General features: G+C 40.4%; 1 protein-coding gene across 1 annotated transcript in view; it reads right to left on the bottom strand.

Moving 5' to 3' along the window:
- Positions 1 to 12,810: 12,810 nt before the first annotated feature.
- Positions 12,811 to 13,795, bottom strand: part of LOC102741484 (DDB1- and CUL4-associated factor 5) — a 40,561-nt gene continuing 39,576 nt past the window's right edge. Inside the window, exon 6 of the mRNA XM_081830356.1 lies at positions 12,811 to 13,140. Coding sequence (XP_081686482.1) covers positions 13,002 to 13,140 — 139 coding nt within the window. The 3' untranslated portion in view covers positions 12,811 to 13,001. The remainder of the gene's footprint in view (positions 13,141 to 13,795) is intronic.

The following is a 13,795-nucleotide window of genomic DNA, read 5'->3' as shown; positions in this document are numbered from 1 at the left end:
TGGCTCAGTTGGTTAAGCGACTGCCTTCGGCTCAGGTCATGATCCTGGAGTCCCTGGATCGAGTCCCGCATCGGGCTCCCTGCTCGGCAGGGAGCCTGCTTCTCCCTCTGACCCTCCCCCCTCTCATGTGCTCTCTGTCTCTCTCATTCTCTCTGTCTCAAATAAATAAATAAAAAATCTTTAAAAAAAAAAAAAAAAACTCAGTATGATTCCAAATAATTTCCTTTGATGACTCAGAAGATACTTTCAATTTTACAGTGAACCAGGATGGCCATGAACATTAACAATTATATAGTACTAAGTAAAAAAGGGCGCGTATCTATGTGTATATCTTTCAGTAATTAGTACCCTTGATTAGCTAGACTCCATTTTATTGTGAAGGGATGAACTACTCACTGACCACATCATAACCAACTACTTTTGTATTCTGGGTTCAATTCCTGGGGCACTGAATTACTGGTAGGAAAGTGAGGTTAAGTATAGACATTGGGAGTGGTACAGAAATTCATGTGACATCAAAACTACAAACTCATTTTGCCTCACACAGATATTGTTGTCCTAATAATCCTAGTAGTTTTAGGAAAAAACAGTTTATAAATTCCAGGGAATCACAGAGCTGGAAAGGGCCTTGAGAGACCTAAATTAGAGCCTGGCAGATTTATCTGAACATTTTTACGGAAGTTTTAATAGCATTTTACCAAGTGAAAACTTAAAAGAGCTATATACTACCAGAAGAGATTTAATATTGAATGAAGACAACACATTTTCTTTTTTTGGCATGAGCGTGATGGGTAAGATTAAGAGGACAGGAAAGGAGATATCCCGTGGGAAAAGGAGCCCCTGGAACCACGTACAAAGGCAGCTGCCAACCTGGCCTAGTCATCAAAACCATCTATATCCCCACTAGCGTGGGTCAGTGCTGTGTCTTCCAGAGCAGTCTTCTCTCTAGAGGGAGGCATGCCCTGGTACGTGGCAACAAGGCTTGGGGCCAAACAGGCTTTAATCCTTTTAGGATTGAAAAGAGAGAAAAGACTTAGGAAACCGACCCTAGTACTCCAAACATCAAGGAGAAGGCTGGTAGCCCTGCAGACCCCAAGTAATAATCTCTGCAAAAAAATGTTCTTATAATGGTCCTAAACAGAGGCCACGCTCACTCACATACAGAGAATGAATGACGGGGCTGTTAGAGTCCAGGCATTTCCTTTACAGTGTGCCCTAGCTGCCACAGGCATGTGGTGTTATCTAAACACTGAGCTCGAAAACAATGAGAGGCTTTCAATCTAACATCAGCATGGAGTGTACAAATAAACCACCATCTGTAGGACTGGAGAGGAGCTGGGGGTGGAAACAAGATTGAACAAAAAGAAACTTGGCCAGCCCCACCAGCAACAGCAGCAGGGATTTGCATCAGCTCCAGCATCCCTGACAGGACGGCTGGGGCCTCTGGCCAACGCTCGTTCCATCGGTTAACAGGAACTTCCTCTGCTGATTCTAATCAGACCTGTAGAAGTCTACTCAGGACAGGCATCGAGCCCATCCCACCCCCACCGGAGCTCCCTGACCTATGTCTGCATTCTAGCCACTCTACAGAGGCCTGTTTGTGTGCTCTAGGAGAGTCACTAACTTCTCTTGCCTGTGCTTCTGGGCAGGGAACTCCTTTCTCTCACACAGAGGGTAGGTATGTAGAACTCGCTCCTGGAGTGTTTGGGGGTGCCAGCTAAAGAGCAGCAGCTGCTAAAACGGAATACTTCCTGTTTGGGCACAAAATTCAATTCCTTCCAGAGGGTAGAATGATACCCGAAATCCAGAAAGTGAACTATGTTAACCATGATTTCTCAGCAGGGGTTCTACAGCTGGCTCTTCCTGATGCAAATGGTAAGGATGATCTAGTTCATTAGGAAGAAAAAGCTTAGAAGCAGTTTGCCCTCACAGTCAAGATATAAAGACTATGTCAAAGATGCTATAGTTTAAGGTTCCAAATGTAATGTGCCTGAGAAATCATCTGGGACTCTTTAAAACTGTGGATCCACCCCCAGATATTCTAATTCAATCTGGGAAGTGGGCCCAGGAATCTGAATTTAACAACCCCAATTAATTCTGATGCATGTGACTTTCTAACCACTTTGAGAAACATGGTTCCATTTTGGGATTTTGGGGGAGAGGAAGCAGGAAGAGACAGGAGACTGGGGCCAGGGGGGAAACAAGGTGGAGAGAAGGCAGATTACCAGAGGTTCAACAAAAAACAACACAATATGGCACTTTTTACAGCCCCATGTCTATTAGCAGAAAGGACTCTAATTCCTTTTAAAAAATCAGAGTTCCTCTCTACCAACAATGCCTGAAATGTCTTTTTCCTGTCATCAATACATTCCCCAAAGGAGAAGTTTCCCATTTCCTCTTGGAGAACTGAGGGAAGACTGCCTCAATCTTTTGGAGATGATGGAGATTGAGGTCACTATCCCCACTCTTCAGAGAAATGGCCACCATTACGCACCCAGACAAGATGAGCAGTATCTTGAAAGAATGAGCAACAAGTTAAGATGAATTCAACTCAAAATATCCCTATTTAGAAAAAGAAAAGCAATAAATCTATTCCCAACCTATCTTCAACAAATGATCTGTCATAAAATGCAACAAGAATGGGGTAGGAGGTAATCCAAGGGTCAGCATGTAAAAGATCCAGGACGAAAAGCAAGAGAACCACAGAACAACAGGAAAATATTTCTCACTAGTGTGGTCTCCTGGATTTTTCCTTTTTTGCTCCTTCCCACCCCCAGTATTCAAATGGATTTCTTTATTGCTCTGGCAGAGTAAAAAGAACATTTTTAAAAGTACTTGGCCAAGGCCTTGGAATAGAAGAGAAACAGGCTAAGGCTGTTTCTAAGGAAAGTAACTGGGAGTATCATGTTCAACACAAGACAGGGCATTGATAACGTTTCCAAGATCAGATTCCACAAACCTAGATTTCCATAAATCCATGACTAAGTAATTCATCCGATGGTACCAACATGATTTACCAATGCCCACCAGCATAAACTTCCTTACAGTTTCTAAGTGAAAGCTTTAATAACACCCATGAAATACATTGTTATTCCAAATCACAGACATCAGACTTGGTATTGTATAACCAGAGTGGCAAAATCAAGGTCCTATATAGGTGGGGGGAAATCTCTTCATCCCCTCCAGTTTCTGCTGTAGAATGGGATGACCTATAGGAATAAAGGACATTTTGTACTTGCACAACCCATAGAATATGACAAATCCTAGAGAACACTAGAATTAGGTAGAGAGCACACAAGTTCAGGGAGTCACAGCCCACACCAATCCTATTTAAGTGTGTTCAGCGTCCCAATAATCCCTTAACCATTTCTTTTATGTGAGTTGGCAGGAGAACCTGGGCTTTCTCTTTTGTTCTTTCTACACAATCCTCAGTTCCAAGATTGAGACTTCTCTAGAGGAAGCCAGAACTATTAGACCACTAGTATGAGAAAGATATATTGTGATCTGTGTCTAAAGAAACTCACTTTCCTCAGAACATGATTTTTTGCCAAACCTCTCTGGCTTGAAATATAGATATAGGTTCAGTGTACCTGGTAAAATTTCCTTCCCTTCTTGAACATCCAGAAATTTAAGTTTGACTGAAGTTGGCAAAAGGGCTTGATAAATTTCTGATAAAGAGATCTTTGGATAGGGGTGCCTGGCTGGCTCAGTCAGTAGAGCATGCAACTCTTGATCTTGTGGTTGTGGGTTTGAGCCCCACAGTGGGTATAGAGATTACTTAAAAATAAAATCTTTTAGGGGCGCCTGAGTGGCTCAGTCGTTAAGCGTCTGCCTTCGGCTCTGGTCATGATCCCAGGGTCCTGGGATCGAGCCCCGCATCGGGCTCCCTGCTCGGCAGGGAGTCTGCTTCTCCCTCTCCCACTCCCCCTGCTTGTGTTCCCTCTCTCGCTGTGTCTCTCTCTGTCAAATAAATAAATAAAATCTTGAAAAAAAAAAAAATAAATAAAATAAAATCTTTTAAAAAAGAGAGAGAAATCTTTAGATGATCAAATGGCGTATCTAGTCCTCCCACAAAGCAAACGTGGATGGCAGGCATTGTAGTGTTTCTCATCATCTTCTTCCAGAACAGGGACATACCCAAAGTTGAAGTGATCTGGAATCTAAATTTTTGTGTTTGGTCCAGAGATCCCGAAAGCCACACAGAACCAAACAAGATCTCAAAATAAATTCAGAGGCACTGCCATAATCATAAGATTTGTTGTAGGACACTCATGAATTTCCCTTAGAACTAAGGACTCAACATTTAGTCATCTCAATTCATCAGATGGCTTGGCTTACTCAGAATCCCCCTTCTTCTCAAGCTGCAGAACATAAAGAAGGGTTTCATAAGCAGCCATTTAATCTTCACCTTACAACTACTCCTGGTCCTACCTTCTGACAGATTTTACATTAGCATCAGCCCTGACCTCACAGTATATAAAACTGGAGAGGGAGAGTTTAACGAACAGTGGCTGGCAAGAGGGAGGAAAAAGCAAGGGCAAGAGGGAGACTGGGATGGCAGTTGCTACAGCAACAGTAACAGTGCTGCAGGAGGGGGTGGGAATACATGCAGGTAAACAGGCAGCCCCCGATGGCAGGAGAGGAAGCTGGGTCAGAGCACTAACTGTTAGGGTGCAAGACCACAAAGCTGGAGGAATGTTAAAGAGGAAAGAGGCAAAGTCTGGAAAAAATCCTAAGCAAAAGAGGGTCTGAAAACAAAAATCACAATTTGTTACCTTCTAGGAAGAACTACTATGCAAACAGTTGAAAACAAGAGACAACAGGGGTGCAAAGGAAAGGGAGAGAAGGCCAACCTGCTGACTGATGAGACACGAAACAGGAAGCCAGCCTGTTTCTCATAGGAGCCGCTCGCTGAGATGTATCCAAACACCAAAGTCCCCTCTAGTTGGCAGTAACAGGAGTGTCTTAGAATAATGGCTTTGAAACTTTTTTTTATAGCAACCCTTTGTAAAGTACATTTTATACTGCATTCCAGTACACCCACATTTTTAGCATAAATTCATTAAACAATACTTACCACCTACTATAATGCTATGCACTGATTTTCTATTCTATATTTTTTTATTTAATAAATACTTGTAACCATCTAAATTGATTTCATGGCCTACAGAATTATTGAAAGAGCTTCCTACCTTAGCCTCCTTGCTTCCACTCTTGCCCCATGCTTCATTTATCCTGAATAACACAGCCAGAGGGATGCTGAACCATGAGTCAGAACACATCATTCCTTTGCTAAAGATCCTCCAGTGGCTCCCCATTTACATCAAAGTAAAAACCAAATTCCTTACGACACCAATAAAGCCCTAGACAACCACCTCCCGATCCCTGTATCTCTGACCCCACCTCTTAGCACTCTTTCTACCTTACTCTACTTCAGCCACATGATGCCTCCTTACTGATCCCGGAACAAGTCAAGCATGCTTCTGCTTCAGGGTCTGCATTTGCAAATCCTGCAGTCCAGAATGTTCCTCTCCAGATATGTCCATGACTCATTCACTTACCTCTTTATTCAAGTATCCTCCTCAATCAGGCCCTTTCTGATACCCTGTGCAAAAATGCAAGCTCCCCAATTGCCTCCTTTATTTTTCCCTAGTACATCAATCACCATCTTACATACCATATATTTTTATGTATTTACTTTGTTTCTTATTTGTCTTTTCCCACTAGACTACTAGCTTTTATATCTTTTCCCCATATATCCCAAGTGCTTAAATAGTGCCAGACACCTCACAGTCATTTAATAAATAGCTGCTGAATGAATGATCTAATGGATCATGAGAAGCAGTTTGAAAAACCCTGACTTTGGGGCGCCTGGGTGGCTCAGTTGGTTGGGCAACTGCCTTCAGCTCAGGTCATGATCCTGGAGTCCAGGGATCAAGTCCCGCATTGGGCTCCCTGCTCAGTGGGGAGTCTGCTTCTCCCTCTCCCACTCCCCCCTCTTGTGCTCTCTCTCTCTCATTCCCTCTCTCAAATAAATAAATAAAATCTTAAAAAAAAAAAAAGAAAGAAAGAAAAACCCTGACTTTGAACATTAAAAAGGAAAATGGGCTCCACCACCCAATCTGAGAGGCAAGCCTCAAAACAGCATAAAATTGGAGAAATAGCAAGAGGCAGAGCGCCTGGGTGGTTCAATCGGTTAATCGTCTGCCTTCGGCTCAGGTCATGATCCCAGACACCGGGATCAAGTCCCACATCTGCTCCCTGCTCAGTGGAGTCTGCTTATCCCTCTCCCTCTGCCCCTTCCCCCTGCTCGTGTGTCCTCTCTCTCTCGATCTCAAATAAATAAAATCTTTTAATAATTAATCAGTTAATTAATTAAAATAGCAAGAGGCTTGGAGATCATCTAAGTCGAAGTCCTCCCGGACAGGCAAAGAACAGGCCCAACTTGCCAATGACCACCCAGGTTACCCCGTCTTTGTGTCACCACACATCCTTCAAGTAAGTTAAATTCATCTACCTGCCAATAAGTGGCCAACAAGAAGGAAGAGTTTAGCGGGTAGGAAGGTATCTTAATTATATCTTGTACTTTAAAGTGAGGTTCTAATATTTGAAGAACAAAAAGAAAATTAATAATTACATTTGGGGAAGTCAAGTTAAAGAAAATTCATCTGTCAGGTTTCAGAAAGTGAAATTTTGAATTTCAGGTTTTGAATCTACGCCCTATACTATTATATTTATGAATAGATAGTGATAAACATTCAGACTGATGGATGTACAAAGACCAACAAGAAGATATATAAATTAGACTATAGGATTTAAGTAATTTTTATTTTTTATGCCTTTCATTTTATTTTTCTGTTTTTCTACAATAAACATGAATTTTTCCTGTAATCAGCAGAAAATGTTATTTTAAAATACCATCTCATACACAGATCCTTTTATCTTTATGTTTTTTTAAGATTTTATTTATTTATTTGAGAGAGTGAGAGCGCACAAGCGGGGGAGTGGCAGAGGGAGAGGGAGAAGCAGGGTCCCTGCTGAGCAGCGAGCCTGATGCGGAGCTTGATTCCGGGACCCCGAGATCTGGCAGATGCTTAACCAACCGAGCCACCCAGGTGCCCATACACAGATCCTTTTTAACTAGGGGACAGTTTGAGACAGCTTTTAACTAGGAAGACAGCTTTGAGAAAAGTACAAGAGTAGGGAATTTAAAGAGCCTCTTAATGAAAACTTCAAATAATATGCTGCCCCATAGGATTCTGGTACAGATGCTAAGTCTGAAATTAAATCATTAGTTTAAGTTCCATGATAGTCCAACAAAAATTTTCAGAGTCCTCTGAAAACTGCAGTGTCCCTTACCATCTTTCTCAATGAGAGCAAATACCCCTCCTTTGATAGGTTTCTAAGTACTAAACAGCCTACCTTGGTTAGCACTGAACACAGTCATCAAGTTAGGTCTGAAACTACACTCAGTTTGACTTCTTTCCACAGATCCTCCATCCCACTTCCAAAGCACCCATAAATAAATGGCAAGGTCATATTATTAGAATAAAAAACAGATTCAAAACAGTATTTTATGCAGAATCCAGAAACATTTGCAATGTCCTTGGAAAGTCTTCCATACATGGGTAAATTCATGAGTAAATGAAGCCAAAATGATTAGAGTGTACCGAGAAGTCTCTATCTAAAATATGTGACTCACGGGCGCCTGGGTGGCTCAGTCGTTAAGCATCTGCCTTCAGCTCAGGTCATGATCCCAGGGTCCTGGGATCGAGTCCCACATCGGGCTCCCTGCTCTGCGGGAAGCCTGCTTCTCCCTCTCCCACTCCCCCTGCTTGTGTTCCTGCTCTCGCTATGTCTCTGTCAAAAAAATAAATAAAATCTTTAAAAAAAAAAAAAATGTGACTCACAACAGATAAAATATAAATGATCAAACCTGTTATCACAAAATAAAAAGTTCAAACTATGAAGAATTCACTGAAGGAATTAAATCACAATAGATAACCTTAAAGGACCAACAAGTTCATTAAATTTAGTTTACAAAATGTTTGTGTGTAACACTGTATCATCTAATCCTTACAATAATTCTATGAGGTGGACAGTGGGGATAACATTATTATTCTCATTTGGAGGAAACCAAGGTCCTGAGCAGTTACGTGATTTGGTCCTGAGCACACAAAAGATAAGCAGCAGATACAGGACCAGCAAATTTTTCTGCTTCTTAGTTCAACAAGATTTCACAGAGGGGTGCCTGGGTGGCACAGTTGGTTAAGTGTCAGACTCTTGGTTTCGGCTCAGGTCATGATATCAGGATCGTGAGATCGAGCCCCATGTGGGGCTACGCGCTCAGCGCAGAGTCTGCCTGAGTTTCTCTCTCCCTCTCCCTCTGCCCCTCCTACCTCTCTCTCAAATAAATAAATAAATATTAAAAATAAATAAATTGCGAGCAACATACAAGCCGGCCATATTAGAGAGATGGAAATAAAGTTTCCTTAATGTTGTAATAAATAAATAATAAATAAATTGCAAAACAAGATTTCACAGAATACATGGAGGAGATGGATTATTCCACCCAACCAAGAGAATAGTATCAGATGACAATGCATCAAGACCAGAAGGATTCATCTAAGTCATTCACTTCACACACTTTCCTATAGTTCATTAACTCATTTACTCATGCATGCATTTACTGAATAAACACTTATTGAATACCTGCTAACTACTTTAGATACTGTACTAGGCCAATAGATTCAAAAATGAAATAAGATAAAGGAGACACCCTCAAGAACCAATTAGGGACAAGGAAACCAAAAGTTTCCTTCTATAATGTGAATAGCGTGGTAATAAGGGGAACATGTGCAATGAGAGACATAGGAAGAATATCTACCCTCCACTGAAGAAACAGGGGTGGGAATGGTTACAAATGACTTCCTACAAGAAAAATCAAAGCTAACTCAACAGAATGAGTCAGAGAGTTGACTCAAATTCTTAACTGGCAAAAGAAATGAGATAAATCCAGGTATATTAATATATGGGTAAATTTCCAACACATACTTACGAGTGAAAAACATACATGCATACAGAGACAATGCCATATGTTTTCTATGGGTACATATATAAGCATATAAAAGCAAAAAAAGGGGGGTTCTGGAAGCATATACTACAAACTCCTAACAGTCATTACCCCAGGGGAGGGGGCAGGGGACCAGGACTGGAAGAAGTAGTAGTCAGACGGGACTTCAGCTTTATTGAAAGTTTTAAAAGGAGAACGTTAAGACGGAGTTCGTATTTTTTTAACTTTTAATTTTGAAGTAATTACAGATTCAGAGGAAGCTGCAAAGAAACATACAAGAAGGTCCTTTGCACCCTTTATCCAGCCTCTCCCAGTGTTACCATCTTACATAACAACAGTACAATATTGGAACCAGGAAATTTACATTGGTACAATCTACAGAGCTTATTCAGATTTTGTCAGTTATACATGCACTCGTTTGTGTGTGTGCATGTTTGTAGCTCTATGCAATTGTATCACATGCACAGCTTCATGTAACCACTACAATTAAGATACTTATGTGTACTATCATAAGACCCTCATGCTACCCTTGTACAGCCACATTCATCCCCACTCTATCCCCATTGCTAACACCCAGCAACCACGAATCTGTTTTCCATCTCTTCAAATAAATTAGCTTGTGAATGTTATGTACATGGAATCATGCAGTATGTATCCTTTGAGACTGGTAAGTTCGTTTTTAATTTATAAAGGAACTACCAAACTATGTTCCAGAGTGGCTGGACTATTATACATTTCCACCAGCAATGTAGGAGTGATCCAATTTCTCCACATCTTCACTAGCACTACTTGTATTTTAAAAAGCCAAACTAAGAAGTCGGTCAATGTATTTTAAAACAAAAGGAGAGATAAAACTAGACATTTTTAGCTTCCTTATTGATATACCTAACACCATCTATGAAATATTTTTGTAACCAAAAAAAACCCAAAAAACAAAAACAACCACCCACAAAACCCTGAATCAGTTCAAGCCCCTAAATCTAAAACCAATTTATAGGAAAAAATGGGTCAGAAGGAACATGCTAAATGACAGTATAAAAATGCAATCACTATAATCTAAAATGTGAGAAATTCCATAAGATAAATAATACAGTTTCTTTAACAAATAGATTTGCAAGGAAAAAAAGTGAAAGGCAAGAATACTTACAGATTAAAAGAGACTCAGAAGCCATATTAACTAATTGCTTTGTATGAACCATATCTAAATCCTGATTCATTTGTAGCATTCATGAATCAATTAAGGAAATTTTTTTTTAAGATTTTATTTTTAAGTAATCTCCATACCCAACGTGGGGCTCAAACTCATAATCCCGAAACCAAGAGTTACATGCTCTACCAAATGAACCAGCCAGGTGCCCCAACAATTAAGGAAATTTAAACACTAATTAAATAGATGCAATGATATTAAGAAGTTATTGGTATTTTTTAGGTGTGATAATATTGGGATTATGTTTTTTAAAAGAATTATCTTTGGGCGCCTGGGTGGCTCAGTTGGTTAAGCGACTGCCTTCGGCTCAGGTCATGATCCTGGAGTCCCGGGATCGAGTCCCGCATCAGGCTCCCTGCTCGGCAGGGAGTCTGCTTCTCCCTCTAACCCTCCTCCCTCTCATGCCCTCTGTCTCTCATTCTCTCTGTCTCAAATAAATAAATAAAATCTTTAAAAAAAAATAAAATAAAAAAAATAAAAGAATTATCTTTTTATGGAAAGTAATTTGGCAGTTCCTCAAAAAGTTTAACATAGGATTACCATATGACCCAGCAATTCCACTCCTAGGTATATACCTGAAAGAACTGAAAACAGGTACTCCAAACAAATACTTATTCATGAATGTTAATAGTAGCACTATTCATAATACCAAAAAGTTTATACAACTTAAATGTGTATCAATGGGTGATTAACAAAATGTGGTATATCCATACAATAGAATATTATCCAGCCATAAAAAGGAATGAAGTACTGATACATGCTACAATGTGGATGAATCTCAAAAAACATGATGGTAAGTAAAAGAAGCCAGACCAAAGGTCACATAGTGTATGAAATATCTGGAACAGGTAAATCCATAGAGACAGAAAGCAGATCGATGGTAGCCAGAAGCTACCAAGAGAAAAGTATTCTGGGGAGTCATGGCATAAAGGGTATGAGTTTTACTTTAGGATGATGAAAATGCTTTGGAACTAGATAGAGGTGGTGGTTGTAAAACATTGTGAATGTGCTACATGCTGCTGACTTTTTCACTTTAACATGGTTAATTTTATGTTATGTGAGTTTTACCTCAATTTAAAAAAGAATTATCTTTCAGAGATACATATTATTTACAGAGAAATGATATAATGTTATGGAAATCGATTCAAAATAATTGGGAAGGGAGGTCACAGATGAGGAATAAATGAAACAAGATTGTCCATGGGTTAATTACTGAAGCTGAGTGATAGGTATATTAGAACTCATTTTATTATTATTTAGATCTAAAATTTTTTTACCATAAAAAGTTTTTTTAAAAAGAGGAAAGTCAAGATTTGATTTTACAACAAGAAAGTCCACTTGATTTAGGGATTTGACATCACTTCCTTCTGAATAGCAAGACTTGAGGAATATTAAAGGAAGAATATGAACTGGTACATGCTTCCAGAACTCCCATCCATTCACGAGACATTCCCCAGATATTCTGAAGTCCCTTGTTATAAAAGGCACATTTGTGCTTTGTGCAAAGGAATGGACATGGGGAAGCTCTGGTCTAAAGTTCAAGTCCAAAGACCCTGGATCAGAATGAACACAGAAATAAATTCAACACGGACCTTTTAATAACCACAGCTCCCATCTTGCAGGATATGCAAAGTTGCTAAACCATCTGGAATATCTGTTGCAAATGGCAGATTCACAGGTCCTGCCTCAGGTCTTAACAATTCAATCTCTGGATCTGTGCTCCAGGAAGGAGCATTTTAACAAGATTCCCAGGTGATTCTGATGCCCTCTAAAGTTTGAGAACCTCTGGGTTAGGATACCAGGGCCCTGGTGTGTTCCAACAGACAAAGCTGATTCTAGAGCTCCACCTCGTGGCCTAGACAGCAACTTCACCAGAATCCCTAGTTTCCCCACAGAACTCTGACAGGCAGTCAAAACCCAGGAAGAACCCTTCCAACCTTCCCTAGGAATTTATTCCTACAACATTTTGATCCATGCCATTACACTCAAGGAATTAACAGGTCCAGAAAACATTACAGAAAGCTTGCTTTGAAAATACAGACTATTTGGGGATAAGTATAAAACTGCATTCATTCAATATTTACTGAAGGTACACAATAGTCTAAGTGCTGTGCTAGGCTCTGGAGATTAGAGAAAATAAAACATGGCCCTGTCCTTAAAAATCCATAGGAAAACATGACACGTAATAGTACAGATCAGGACAAGCACTTCATTTCTGAGAAGCAATTCCTGGGTACTGGGAAGGAAATAAAAAATATAATACTGGTCTAGCTGGAGATAAACCCTCATATTAAAAGATCACTAATGATGGCAAAAGCAGCAACTGAGCCAAGGAACATGCATGCCACAGACCGTAAGTACTTTACAGAGACTCCGAGTAGAGATCCCTTCCTGTAGAAGAGAAAGCTTCATTCACTGGCACATATTCTGTGCCCAAACTGCTAGGTGCCAGGGACACAGTGAGTAAAGGAAGCTTTTTTCCCCCTTCTTTTCAGAGTACCATTCATTCATTCATTCATTCGTGTGTATGTATGTATTTATTATGTTCAATTAGCCAGCATATAGTACATCATTAGTTTTTTTTATTATGTTCAGTTATCATTAGTTTTTGATGTAGTGTTCAATGATTCATTAGTTGCGCATTAACACCCAATGCTTAAGAATATGTAACAGGGGGTTCCTGGGTGGCTCAGTCGGTTAAGTGTTTGCCTTCGGCTCAGATCATGATCCCAGGGTTCTGGGATTGAGCCCTGAGTCAGGTTCCCTGCTCAGTGGGGAGTCTGCTTCTCCTTCTCCCTCTGCCCCTCTCCCCTGCTCACACGCTCTCTCTTTCTCTCGCTCTCTCTCAAATAAATAAAATCTTAAAAAAAAAAAAAAAAGTATGTAACAGGGAGCAAGGATGCTTTTCCTGATGAGTTACCGTTTGATTGTGGACCTTGAAAGGTAACTAAAATTTGGATAGACAAAGAGAAGCAAGAAAGTAAGAGAAATCCTCCTCTATGTCTGTTTGTATTTGGAAGAGAGTATAAGGGGAGAGGGTACAAGGGGAGAGAGAAGGGACACTGGCACCAGAGAAGGAGCAGATTGCTTGCTGAAAGAGTTATTTTATCCAGTAAAGTAGGTCATATATTCATTCCAAAAAACATTTTCTTAGAGCATCCGACATATAGGTTCTGGGCATATGGCCATGAACAAAGATAACAAGAATCCACTATAGCCCCCAGGTAGGGGAATGGCAAGAGTGATGTTTAAGGATATGTGCTATATGGCAGAAGCAAGAGGCAAGTTAAGAAGCCAGTGTAGCCAGTCCCTTCTGGAAATAGTGCTATGGACCTGAGATGGAGCCGGGGCTTTCAGAACTGAAAATAGTGGCCAGGCACTAACACGCAGCAAGGCTGGGTATGGCAGAGGGACAGAGAGACAGAAGAGGAAAATGGGACTCTGGGATTGGGCCAGGATGACTGTGGGAGTGACAGTGACATTGATAAAAACAAACAAGAAAGGAATACAGTTCT

This window comes from Leptonychotes weddellii, chromosome 9 (assembly GCF_054177405.1).
Source record: "Leptonychotes weddellii isolate Sample4059 chromosome 9, ASM5417740v2, whole genome shotgun sequence".
Taxonomy (NCBI): Eukaryota; Metazoa; Chordata; class Mammalia; order Carnivora; family Phocidae; genus Leptonychotes; species Leptonychotes weddellii.
This window is presented reverse-complemented; position numbering and strand designations above follow the sequence as displayed.